At 43.9% G+C, this 13,767-nt stretch overlaps 1 protein-coding gene across 2 annotated transcripts in view; it reads right to left on the bottom strand.

Annotated features, from left to right (window-relative positions):
- Positions 1-13,767, bottom strand: part of TMEM233 (transmembrane protein 233) — a 29,231-nt gene that overhangs the window by 5,203 nt on the left and 10,261 nt on the right. For both annotated transcript variants that reach the window (XM_078848924.1, XM_073313411.2), the window contains exon 2: positions 7,753-7,887. In XM_078848924.1, coding sequence (XP_078705050.1) covers positions 7,753-7,887 — 135 coding nt within the window. The remainder of the gene's footprint in view (positions 1-7,752; positions 7,888-13,767) is intronic.

Below are 13,767 nucleotides of genomic sequence, written 5' to 3'. Positions count from 1 at the left end.
ATCTGTCGCTGCCTCGACTGCACGGTTGTCAGCAGGAACAGAACTGTAAGACCCTCTGCTCCACAGATCCAGGTCTCTGTCCCCTGCACCAAAGAAGAATCCCCATTCACTATTGCTGGGGCAGAGATTAGAGCTTTGGTAGGCTGCACGCACCAGCAGGTGACATGGGGCCTCACCCAAATCCCTCTAAGGTTGGTGGAAAGACTCGTCAACTGCAATGGACGTTAGCTCAGGCCCATGATGAGCAGGTCCGACATTGGCACACATCCCGTTCACTCTGACGAACCACATTATGGCGTAGTGATGGCCTAACGCGGAGTGAAGGGAACTGATCCCTGTTTAGGTCTTAGGGGGTATTGGCTCCTGCAGGGCAAACACAGCTTTTTTCACCTAGATAAAATGCCTTTAGCGTCACACTTGGGGCTAAACTTGGTGGTGAGGTAAGCAGTGGCTCAAGTTACATTTTAGCAAGTCTGTGTGAGTGTCAGTTACATACCGAAGGAGTGGAAGGGGTTGTGTACACAGGGAAGGAAACTAACAGGAGAGACTAGGTATAGCAAGGAAGGGCCTTCTTTATCTGACACCTTCTGTCAGGCCTTATCTGCATTGGGAATAGCCCCGCTTCAGTAGTCAATGTCCAACTAGCACTGGCTCCAAAGCCTAGACAAGGACATGCCAAAGTTTGCACCGACTGAGATAATCGAGTCTTACCCTTGCACGATTAGTTCAACTGGTGAAAAAGTCGATCATGCAAATATAGAAACAAAACTCAAAATCTCATTTGGCCTGATCCTCAGCTGGTATAATGTGGAGTAAGATCCACTGATTTCAATGGGGCTGTGCTGATTTATACCAGATGAGGATTGGATTTATGCCCAACGAGACTGTCAACTCTTCCAGAGTTGCCCCAGTGAATTAAGAAAGTAAATCCATCTTGTTTAGAAAGTATCCAATTTAAACCAAACAAGAATCTGTTTCCTCTGAGGCTGGTGCTGCTAAGTCTGTACTCTGCTAACGATTTGGCATCTAAACACTTTGTGCATTTGTTTTATTTTGAAACAACATTTCCGCGCAAAATTTAAAGGGGAATCTAAACACATCTCATTCGACATGTACTAGCTGTGAAATCTATTAACACAGCTAAAGTGACTGCAGTTCCAAACAAATGACTGGGCAGATGGAGCAGTGGTTTAGAAACTCCAAACTGTGGGGTGCTTTAGCCTCTCAGTGTCCTACCGAACATTATGTCTAGGGACGCCATACTCCCTTAACCAGGCTGTGCCTCATCCTTTCTGTCAGATGTCATTTCCCAGCTTAAAATGGATGTTTCCCACATGTCCTTGTGATGGGGTGTCCACCCTGCACATGGCCTGGACAGCTAAAATAGGCCCATTAATCTACAGGCTGCACCTGGAGGGGCGCTAGTGACTGGTAAAGACGAATGGCTGATGAAGCTCCGCTGGGGAAGGAGCTGGGACAGGCTTATAAAGAGAGAAAGTTGGTGGTAGGAGGAGGGCTGCAGGGAGGAGCTGTGCTGTCACTCCCTAGAGGCATGGGGAGTTGGCTCAGTACAAGGAGGTGGTCTAGGTGGAGAGTGAGCCCTGGAAACTACAGACCCTGACAAGTAGCTGAGAGGGGGAAGCAGAGGAGGCTCCAGTGGTAACCCAGAGGTGGGCCAGATGATAGGGCAGAAAGGTCGGAAAGAGACCAGAGAAACAGCAACAAGACTGGACCTTGAGCAGATAGTGGTGGCTGGGTGTAGGGTCCCTGGGCTGCCGTCCAGGGTGGTGGGTGGGCCCAGGTTCCCCTATTGCCTGGGCCAGTTGGGCCAGTGGCCTTTGACATCTCAGAATAGGAGGACTATGTGATTTGGCTGGTGGACCGAATGGTGAAGAGGGAATAACCTGAGTCCAGAGGGAGAGACTGTGGGGCCAGCAACTGAAGGAGGAGGCCTCAAACCAGTTGAGAGCTAGTCCCCAGACAAGCCACAAAAGGAGGCACCCCAGCAGTGAGTAGTGAGCCCCATTTTAGCCCCCTAGAGAGAAAGTGCTATCCTTACAGACAGGTGAACAACTTGTACAGGTGACACTCAGAGCAGAAGCCCAGAACATGGCTCAGTATCTGCCTCCTGGTAAATCTTTACCATGAAAACAGACTAGACATTTCCCACCGTACATGGGCCAGCCTCCCAACTGCTCTAACTCTCCGATTGGTTCCTCAGGACTCGCCAGAGGTGTTGAATAAAACTATTCCGGCTATGCAGAGACGGGCAGGATTCCTCCGAGGGTAGGAGCTCACTGAAATATAAAGAGCTCTTCTCCCTTCTGAATCCACCAGTCCCCCTGATCTATTTTCAGTCTGCTGCAGAACAATCTTTGGCAGTTCCTATGATACGCAAGCTGCTAGCGGACCTCGCCACATGCTCTAGTTCTTCCCAGCTGTGTCTGATCTTTGAGCTCATCTGCAGGAGAGACAAGGCCCTTGTCAGAGAGAACAGAATTCTAGGGCCCAGAGGCAGCCTGATTCTGCAGGCACATTGCCTTAGCAGGCCCTCAATCTGTCACAGAGAATGACAAACCCTAGCAGTGGTCACTCCAAATCCATTCCTGTTCACTCCACAGTTCAGAAATGCCAGACTTAGCTAGAAAATTCAAGGGGAATCCCAACACCACCTACCAAATCCTGTTTCCCTGTTGAAGTTAAGGCGGGCCCTACAGTTAACAGAAAGTACAATTCTCGTCATTGTTTTGTGTCAGGGTGGAACATCCCCCATTTCCCCCTCTGCCACTGCTACCATCACTACCCCCAACAGCCCAGCCCTGAATTACTAGGAGTTTCCAGGCAGCCGAGGATGGCTTGGTGTGTGTACCACTGGAGCCTTCCTACAATTCTGATCCAACCACTGGTCAGAGGGCTTGCTTCCTCTCCTGCGGGACTGAGCACATGTTTATATTTAGGGACGGAGGGGCCAAAAGAGAAGATGCTGGAACAAACTGCTAACAGTGGCTGGGATTATGAAAGGGACCTAACGGAAACAGGTGTAATTCAAAAGGAGTCTGGGTCCTTTGAAAATCTCAGTTGTAAAGTGCAAGTCACCAGATGGTCTTAATCCAAAGCATTCTGAAAGAACTTAAGCATGACGGGGCTGAGCTGCTAACAAAAATAGGGACTCATTAAAATCAGCGACTGGACCAGAGTAGCAGCAAATATTGTATGCATCCTAAAAAAGATGCTAGGGATGATCCTGGGCATTACAGGTCAGTTAAGCCATTATGTCAATAACAAGTAAATTGGATGAAGCAATAATGAAAGAATTATAAAACACTGAGCTGAACATACAAATCAGCCTGGCTTTTGTAAAGAAAAATCATGCCTCTTTAATCTGTTCAAATTCTTTGAAGGAATCAGCACAACAGTAGATAAGGAGAAGAGGCAGGTATAATTTAATTGAAGCTTTATGAACGCCCAAGTGAAGTCGTCTGCAAGCTCTTCAAGAAACCAAGTAGTCATGAGAGGAGAGGTAAAATTCTGCAATGAGTTGGAAACTGGCTACAAACAATAAACAAAGAGGAGGAATTTTCCAGGAGGTTAATTGTGGGGTGGCCCAAAGGATCCATAATGAGACTTGTTACTAAACATCTTTATTAGTTACCTGGAAAGGAGATGAACTGTAAGGGGGCAAAGTTTACCAGTGACCAAAATCATTTAGGCTAGTTAAGTCTTGACAAGACTGAGAAACTTAAGAGGGAGCTAGCAATGACTGATGATGGGATAACATGACAGCAGGTGGAATTCAGTGTTGATAAACACAAGTTAATGCTGCTTGTACATGCTGCTGGTCCAGGTTTTTCTATTCACTATATCCTGTCAGAAAAAAAACAGTACACACGTCATAGTACACAGCTCAGTGAATACATCTACTCCACGCACAGCAGCAGTCGTCAAATAAAGCAAACACCAGGCTACTTTGCACCAATGTAAAGGGGCCTTAAAGTCAGTATAAAAGCAGTTTTCCCACACAGGTCCTTTTCCACTACCAATGTAAAGTGGCCCTGGTGTAAATGATAATCAGGCCCCAGGTGTTTGGATGGATTAAGAGTGAGACAGATAATATGGAGAATATTATAATGCCATTATTTATATCAATGTTACACTCTCCACTGAAACACTGTGGGCACCCTCATCTTGAAAAGCATTTAGTGTTAAATAGAAATGGTCCAAAGAAAGGCAACAAGAATTAGTAGATGCACAGGAAGACTTCTACTGGAGAGAGATTAGAGGTTTTCACACTAGGAAATGAAGACTGGGAAGTGAAGAACATAAGAAAGGCCATACTGGGTCAGACCAAAGGTCCATTTAGCCCAGTATCCTGTCTTCCAACAGTAACCAATGCCAGATGCCCCAGAGGGAATGAAAAGAGCAGGCAATCATCAAGTGATCCATCCCGTCGCCCATTCCCAGCTGCTGGCAAACAGAGGCTAGGGACACCATCCCTGCCCATCCTGGCTAATAGCCATTGATGGACCTATCCTCTATGAATTTATCTAATTCTTTTTTGAACCCTGTTATAGTCTTGGCCTTCACAACGTCTTCTGGCAAGGAGTTCCACAGGTTGACTGTGCACTGTGTGAAAAAAATACTTTTGTTTGTTTTAAACTTGCTGCCTATTAATTCCATTTGGCAGCCCCGAGTTCTTGTGTTCTGAGAAAGAGTAAATAACACTTCCTTATTTACTTTTTCCACACCAGTCATGGATTTAATAGACCTCTATTATATCTCCCCTTAGTTGTCTCTTTTCCAAGCTGAAAAGTCCCAGTCTTATTAGTCTCTCCTCATACGGCAGCTGTTCCATACCCCTAATCATTTTTGTTGCGCTTTTCTGTACTTCTTCCCAGTCCAATATATCTTTTTTGAGATGGGGCAACCACATCTGCATGCAGTATTCAAGATGTGGGTGTACCATGGATTTATATAGAGGCAACACGATATCTATCCCTTTCTTAATGATTCCTAACATTCTGTTTGCCCCCCCCCCCCTTTTTTTTTTTAAACTGCTGCTGCACATTAAGTGGATGTTTTCAGAGAACTATCCTCAATGACTCCAAAATCTCTTTCTTGAGTGGTAACAGCTAATTTAGACCCCATCATTTTATATGTATAGTTGGGATAATGTTTTCCAATGTGCACTACTTTGCATTTATCAACATTAAATTTCATCTGCCATTTTGTTGCCCAGTCATCCAGTTCTGAGAGATCCTTTTGTAGCTCTTCGCAGTGTACCTGGGACTTAACTATCTTGACTAGTTTTGTATCATCTGCAAATTTTGCCACCTCACAGTTTACCCCTTGTCATAAAAATAAAGGGAAGGGTAACCACCTTTCTGTATACAGTGCTATAAAATTCCTCCTGACCAGAGACAAAACCCTTTCACCTGTAAAGGGTTAAGAAGCTACGGTAACCTCGTTGACACCTGACCCAAAATGACCAATGAGGGGACAAGATACTTTCAAATCGGGGTGGGGGACAAATGGTTTGTTCTGTGTGATGCTTTTGCCGGGAACAGATCAGGTATGCAGCCTTACAACTCCTGTAAAGTGAGTAAGTAATCTAGCTAGAAAATGTGTTAGATTGTCTTTTGTTTAATGGCTGGTAAAATAAGCTGTGCTGGAGGGAATGTATATTCCTGTTTTTGAGTCTTTTTGTAACTTAAGGTTTTGCCTAGAGGGATTCTCTATGTTTTGAATCTGATTACCCTGGAAGGTATTTACCATCCTGATTTTACAGAGGTGATTCTTTTACCTTTTCTTTAATTAAAATTCTTCTTTTAAGAACCTGATTGATTTTTCATTCTTCTTAAGATCCAAGGGTTTGGGTCTGTGTTCACCTGTACCAATTGGTAAGGATTATCATCAAGCTTTCCCCAGGAAAGGGGGTATAGGGCTTGGGGGGATATTTTCGGGGAAGACATCTCCAAGTGGGCTCTTTCCCCGTTCTTTGTTTAAAACACTTGGTGGTGGCAGCATACGGTTCAAGGCCAAGGCAAAGTTTGTTAACTTAGGTTAAAAACTTGGGGAAGTTTTTAACCTAAGCTGGTAAGAATAAGCTTAGGGGGTCTTTCATGCAGGTCCCCACATCTGTACCCTAGAGTTCAGAGTGGGGAAGGAACCTTGACACCCCTTTTTCCAGATCTCTTATGAATATGTTGAATAGGATTGGGCCCAGTACAGACCCCTGTGTGACACCACTATTTACCTCTCTCCATTCTGAAAACTGACCATTTATTTACCTACCCTTTGTTTCCTATCTTTTAATCAGTTACCAATCCATGAGAGGACCTTCCCTCTTATCCCATGAGAGCTCATGAAGAAAAAGTGGCATATCACGCAGATATCGGAAAAAGTCAGTTGGGTGCGCCTGTTTGCACATTCTCATTACACAAGTAGAGGGAGAGCTACTGCCCCAGTCAAAGGATTCCTCAGAGATGAACGAGAGAAGGAAAAGAAATGGAGAGGCTGGGCAGTAAGAGAGCGGGGGAGCCCAGTGAACCCTACCGCCTTGGTCTGTGATCCTATCAGATTTCAAGCAAAGCAAGGCAAGATTGGGCTACTATTTGGACAGGAGACCTCTAAGGAAACTCTTGGCTTTGAGTCAGTACAAGAATCAATATCTTGGCATACTGCTAAAGGGCACTGAGCTACTGGAGGTTCTCTACTTCCAGTGAGCTAGACAGCTAAGTCCCTGACCTCATGGCACTTTTCATAAACATAGGTGTGCTGTGTCCAGCCTCCTATGTAATTGCAGCCTATTTCTTTAACTTGTCCCTGAAGTCATTGTTCTGTCTGAAGCGGTTGTGCACTGTTAAACAGCCACGGCATTCCACTCCCCAGAGATGGCTGCATTTCAATGGTGGCTGAGGTGCTCTCTCTTTACATGTTGTACATTAGATTGTAAAGCATTTTGGACACTATAGGGAAGGAAGGGGTTCTGTAGAGGTTAGATGCTAATAAATGGATTTAACTGTGTGGAATGCACATCGCTAAAGAGAAAAGAACATATTGCACAGCCTGAAGAGAATATATTGTTGTCCTAATTATTTTTGTCCTGTTTTCATTATCAACGTGTCCTCTGATAAATCATTTTAGAGAAACAAAAAAGCACTTGTTTCTCCTCCAGGGCTACAAAAAAAGATAAAATCTGATCATATGTACATAGCACTGTGTGTGGACAACTTTCACAAATAGCAAGGCAATGAGAATCAGGAGGTTGCTTTTTGGCATGATTATTGCTAGTTAATACCAAAAAATGAATCAGTAATCACATCTCTTCTCCTGTTTGGCAATGTTACAATAGATCCTGTGTCTCTTTTCTGATCCTGAAATTTGGTATTTATACACACTAGAATTTTGCATCTGAGGAGATCCATACACTTCATTTTACAGGTAGGGAAACTGAGGAATAGAGCAATAAGTGACTTTCCCAAGGTACACAGTCAGTGAGTTGCAAAGGCTGGAGGAGATCCCAGTATGCCTAGTCAGTCAGTCCTCTGCTCTAACCACCAGACAACACTACCTCCTTTTACTTCTAAATAAGAAATAATGCAAAAATTGCTCTTTTAGTTAATGAGAGTGAACGCTTGAATTATAACACAACACTATGAATAGTATCAGTCTGTCATAGTTGTCAATCTCTTATAATGAAGCTCTTGTTCAAGGAAGAGCTACTTGTATTGGAAATGACCAAACTTTGCTTACCGTTGTGAAGTGAACTACACAATAGATCCCAATAATCAGAAGGCCAATCATGATTGATGCAACAGCAACCCAGAGTGCATTGCGACCCAGTCTTCTTGATCCTTCTATGTCTCCTCGACTATAACTATTTAAAGCCTGCAGAACAGAAACAGAGTTTGTGATTATTGTTAAACAACTCAATCCACCCTCAGTCCAATGGACTTCACTAAAAGTTTAGTGCCCTGCATTTTGGGACAATATACAAGACTTCAGAATACTGAGCATTATTTTTAGAACACATATCTGTACTAAGTGAGGTTCATTGTAACAAGGGATTCTGGTTTCCAGTTTCTATTTTCACAAAATTTCAGGGCTTATTCTTGACTACTTTAGGTTTCAATTATGCAGCTCTCAGGTCTTGTCTACACATAAAAAATAATCTGGAATAAATTAGCATGTAAATTCAAAGTGGATTAATTATTCCTGATTAACTCCATGCGTGGATGCCAAAATGGATTAAATTAATTTTGAATAAGGCACTCTTATTCTAGAACAACACATGGAGTTAATCAGGAATAGTTAAGCAGGAACATCTAGACCAGAATAACTCCCCAGGCAGACAAGCCTTTACTTCAAAGAGTAGCCCCACTGAAGTCATCAACATAAGGATTGCTGAATCAACTCTCCTCACACTCATTCCCAGGTGTTACTGACTTGCACAATCCTAGAAAAACCTTTTTTTCAGCTTTATATGAATTATGATTTACATGTGAGCAGAAATTGGCTGTTTCATCAGCAGTGAAAAAACCCTAAAAGCTAAAAGAACACCAAGCAATCTCATGTGTTATTTACGCCGGTTGTATTACGTTAGATGGAATAAATGGGCCCAAAGAGTCAAAGGTGTTAACATGACCCTGTCACTGTCCAGACTTACGCAGTTTTAAACAAGGTCTGGTTACACAGAGACCTCAGCCTGCTTAGTACCATGGCAAACACACCAGTAAAAATCTTTGTCACCCTTTTTTAAAGATACAGAAAAAAGAAGGTTTCAGAGTAACAGCCGTGTTAGTCTGTATTCGCAAAAAGAAAAGGAGTACTTGTGGCACCTTAGAGACTAACCAATTTATTTGAGCATAAGCTTTCGTGAGCTACAGCTCACTTCATCGGATGCATACTGTGGAAACTGCAGAAGACTTTATATACACAGAGACCATGAAACAATACCTCCTCCCACCCCACTCTCCTGCTGGTAATAGCTTATCTAAAGTGATCACTCTCCTTACAATGTGTATGATAATCAAGTTGGGCCATTTCCAGCACAAATCCAGGTTCTCTCACCCTCCGCCCCCCCCCCACAAACTCACTCTCCTGCTGGTAATAGCCCATCCAAAGCGACCACTCTCTTTACAATAAGAAAAGGAGTACTTGTGGCACCTTAGAGACTAACCAATTTATTTGAGCATGAGCTTTCGTGAGCTACAGCTCACTTCATCAGATGTTTACCGTGGAAACTGCAGCAGACTTTATATACACACAGAAATCATGAAACAATACCTCCTCCCACCCCACTGTATGGGGGTGGGGGGGATGTGAGAAAACCTTGATCTATGCAGGAAATAGCCCGACTTGATTATGTAAAGAGTTGTCACTTTGGATGGGCTAGCACCAGCAGGAGAGTGAATTTGTGTGGGGGGGTGGAGGGTGAGAAAACCTGGATTTGTGCTGGAAATGGCCCACCTGTTGATCACTTTAGATAAGCTATTACCAGCAGGACAGTGGGGTGGGAGGAGGTATTGTTTCATGATTTCTGTGTGTATATAAAGTCTGCTGCAGTTTCCACGGTAAACATCTGATGAAGTGAGCTGTAGCTCACGAAAGCTCATGCTCAAATAAATTGGTTAGTCTCTAAGGTGCCACAAGTACTCCTTTTCTTTTTGCGAATACAGACTAACACGGCTGTTCCTCTGAAACCTCTCTTTACAATGTGTATGATAATCAAGGTGGGCCATTTCCAGCACAAATCCAGGTTTTCTCACCTGGATTTCTCAGGGTGAGAAAACCTGGATTTGTGCTGGAAATGGCCCACCTTGATTATCATACACATTGTAAAGAGAGTGGTCACTTTAGATAAGCTATTACCAGCAGGAGAGTGGGGTGGGAGGAGGTATTGTTTCATGGTCTCTGTGTATATAATGTCTTCTGCAGTTTCCACAGTATGCATCCAATGAAGTGAGCTGTAGCTCACGAAAGCTTATGCTCAAATAAATTGGTTAGTCTCTAAGGTGCCACAAGTACTCCTTTTCTTTTTGAGAAAAAAGAAGGGGAAACAATTCAAGAATTTGAAATGTAAAGTATTAAGGAAGCCTCCGATTTTAACAGCATCCCTTGTTCCCTTTTCCTTTAGCTGGAGAGAGGCTTTAGAATGAACCCCCCCCTGCCATTTCACCGACTCTTAGATGGTACTAAAGCTGGCAATAACAGTCCTCTTGGGGAAAAGAGAAGAAGTGAACTGAAATGGACTGGAGCTGTTGTTGTTAGAATTCAATACTGTTTCCTAACCGACAAGGCAATCGCACACAACAGGCGAAAGAAATGAACAGCACAAGTAGAAAATGCAGCTTCTCTCTGGTGTTGATTCTCACTTGCCACCTCACTGCTGGAAAAACACAGGCCCAGCAAATTGTCTCATTAGCCACTCTGAACTTGCGTAAACTTGGGCCAGTATCGGGCTGCTCAGGGCACTGCTTTCAAAGTTTCCTCGTTGGTCATAGGCTTGCAGCAGGGTTGCGAAATACACAGATTTGGCTGGCTAAGCCAGACTCTTATTAGACTGAAGGAAAAAGGAGAGGGACCGGAAAGAGAGAAATAAGATGGGGGAAGGAAAAGGACACATGGGGTGAGTGGAGGGGTATATGACGAAGCCTTACATCCCGGGCGGTAGAAAGGATTTAGTCGGGGCTGGTGGAGGTGGAAATGCCATCTGGGTGCCTTTCTCTTGGCTCTGTCTCGTCAGGCCATCTTTCAGGATCAGGATGACAAAGGTCCTCCAGTTTCCCCGGGAGATGGTGGGGGTGGCAGCCATGGTGGTGAAGCTTGCTCCTTCCCCTTCTTTCAGTCAGCCAGCGTTTCCATCCGTCTGTCTATATTTTCCCCTCAAAGTCTCTTCTTTTATTTTTACATACCCCAAAAAGGAGTGATTGGTGAAATAGCCCATCCCCTCATTACTGTGTCCACCAAAGGCCTAATTTCCGACACACCAATTTTGGTTCACTAATTTCCAGTCCCACACGTCTTTTGTTTATCAGCCATGGTTTTAGCAGTGCTTGAGTTATATCAGTAGATCTTTTTGTTTGTCTTTTTGTCTCCTATTTTCACCTTTTCTCATCAACATTGACTGTTACAGGTTATTGTGACACTTACCTTGTCTGTGACAAGAACTGAAATGCGAAGAGAACATGAACAGGGAGAGAAATGGACTGTTATTTATAGCCAGCAGCATGAACAAAAGGTGAACCTGTCTGAAATGCCTTAAATGAACCTTGCCAATTACTGACTTTTTTCCAGTGTTGATTTTTCAAAGCCAAATTCTGAAGTATTAATTGTGGTATTAATGGGATAGGCAAAGCAAAGAGAGCTAATGAAGCACAATAATAGGAATTTGAGAGGAAACTTATTGCGCACGGACTTTGCACATTCAGGTTTTTGTAAAGCGCTGCATATTATTAATGATTAACATAATACAAATCCATAGTACTCTGAAAGTTATGCCATAATAATAGTCTGTTTATATTTTATACACACACATGTATCACAGAATCATAGAATCTCAGAGTTGGAAGGGACCTCAGGAGGTCATCTAGTCCAACCCCCTGCTCAAAGCAGGACCGATCCCCGACTAAATCATCCCAGCCAGGGCTTTGTCAAGCCTGACCTTAAAAACTTCTAGGGAAGGAGATTCCACCACCTCCCTAGATAACGCATTCCAGTGTTTCACCACCCTCGTAGTGAAAAAGTTTTTCCCAATATCCAACCTAAATCTCCCCCACTGGAATTTGAGACCATTACTCCTTGTTCTGTCATCTGCTACCACTGAGAACAGTCTAGAGCCATCCTCTTTGGAACCCCCTTTCAGGTAGTTGAAAGCAGCTATCAAATCCCCCCTCATTCTTCTCTTCTGAAGACTAAACATCCCCAGTTCCCTCAGCCTCTCCTCATAAGTCATGTGTTCCAGTCCCCTCATCATTTTTGTTGCCCTCCGCTGGACTCTTTCCAATTTTTCCACATCCTTCTTGTAGTGTAGGGCCCAAAACTCCAGATGAGGCCTCACCAATGTCGAATAGAGGGGAACGATCACGTCCCTCGATCTGCTGGCAATGCCCCTACTTATACATCCCAAAATGCCATTGGCCTTCTTGGCAACAAGGGCACACTGTTGACTCATATCCAACTTCTCGTCCACTGTAACCCCTAGGTCCTTTTCTGCAGAACTGCTGCCGTGCCATTCGGTCCCTAGTCTGTAGTGGTGCATTGGATTCTTCCGTCCTAAGTGCAGGACTCTGCACTTGTCCTTGTTGAACCTCATCAGATTTCTTTTGGCTCAATCCTCCAATTTGTCTAGGTCCCTCTGTATCCTATCCCTACCCTCCAGCGTATCTACCACTCCTCCCAGTTTAGTGTCATCTGCAAACTTGCTGAGGGTGCAATCCACACCATCCCCCAGATCATTTATGAAGATATTGAACAAAACCGGCCCCAGGACCGACCCCTGGGGCACTCCACTTGATACCGGCTGCCAGCTACACATGGAGCCATTGATCACTACCCGTTGAGCCCGACAATCTAGCCAGCTTTCTATCTACCTTATAGTCCATTCATCCAGCCCATACTTCTTTAACTTGCTGGCAAGAATACTGTGGGAGTCCGTGTCAAAAGCTTTGCTAAAGTCAAGGAACAACATGTCCACTGCTTTCCCTTCATCCACAGAGCCAGTTATCTCATCATAGAAGGCAATTAGATTAGTCAGGCATGACTTGCCCTCGGTGAATCCATGCTGACTGTTCCTGATCACTTTCCTCTCCTCCAAGTGCTTCAGAGTTGATGCCTTGAGGACCTGCTCCATGATTTTTCCAGGGACTGAGGTGAGGCTGACTGGCCTGTAGTTCCCAGAATCCTCCTTCTTCCCCTTTTTTAAAGATGGGCACTACATTAGCCTTTTTCCAGTCATCTGGGACCTCCCCCGATCACCATGAGTTTTCAAAGATAATGGCCAATGGCTCTGCAATCACATCCGCCAACTCCTTTAGCACTCTCGGATGCAACACATCCGGCCCCATGGACTTTTGCTCGTCCAGCTTTTCTAAATAAACACACACACATATACACAGTGCCATGATTTGGTAACCACTTATTTAATTATAGCAGCTGTTCTGTAGATAAGGCGGAAAGCCCAATTATGTGCATTTTTCCACGGAAAGCTCAGTGTCCACCCCCCAACACACACACTGTAAAATTCCCAGTAAAAATACTTTTACTCGTATGTGTGTTTTGTGGCCAGCAGCCAGTAGTTTTTAACCTAATTTGATATCATTCCGACAAGTGGATTTAAAGCAGTAGGACTGAGGGAAACAATAAGTGTCCTTCACAGTTTGCAAAAAGAAAAGGAGTACTTGTGGCACCTTAGAGACTAACCAATTTATTGCATCCGATGAAGTGAGCTGTAGCTCACGAAAGCTTATGCTCAAATAAATTGGTTAGTCTCTAAGGTGCCACAAGTACTCTTTTTCTTTTTGCGAATACAGACTAACACGGCTGTTACTCTGAAACCTTCACAGTTTGAAAATTCTTCTAATGCTTTTTGCCGTGTCCTAGTTCAAAATGATTCACCTGGGAGATTTCAGATGGGGCTTTACTTGAAAGAGCTTAGTGAGATGTAGTGCACAGGATCAAATTTGAGACACTGGACAGCATATAAAAGAAGTCATTCACTGGTGAATTAGGAACTCCAGAATCCAGTCATTTTCCTAAAGATTGTCACAT

Source organism: Lepidochelys kempii, chromosome 15, assembly GCF_965140285.1.
Source record: "Lepidochelys kempii isolate rLepKem1 chromosome 15, rLepKem1.hap1, whole genome shotgun sequence".
In the NCBI taxonomy this organism is placed as follows: domain Eukaryota; kingdom Metazoa; phylum Chordata; order Testudines; family Cheloniidae; genus Lepidochelys; species Lepidochelys kempii.
Note: the sequence above shows the minus strand (reverse complement) of the source record. Positions and strands in the feature narration are given on the sequence as shown.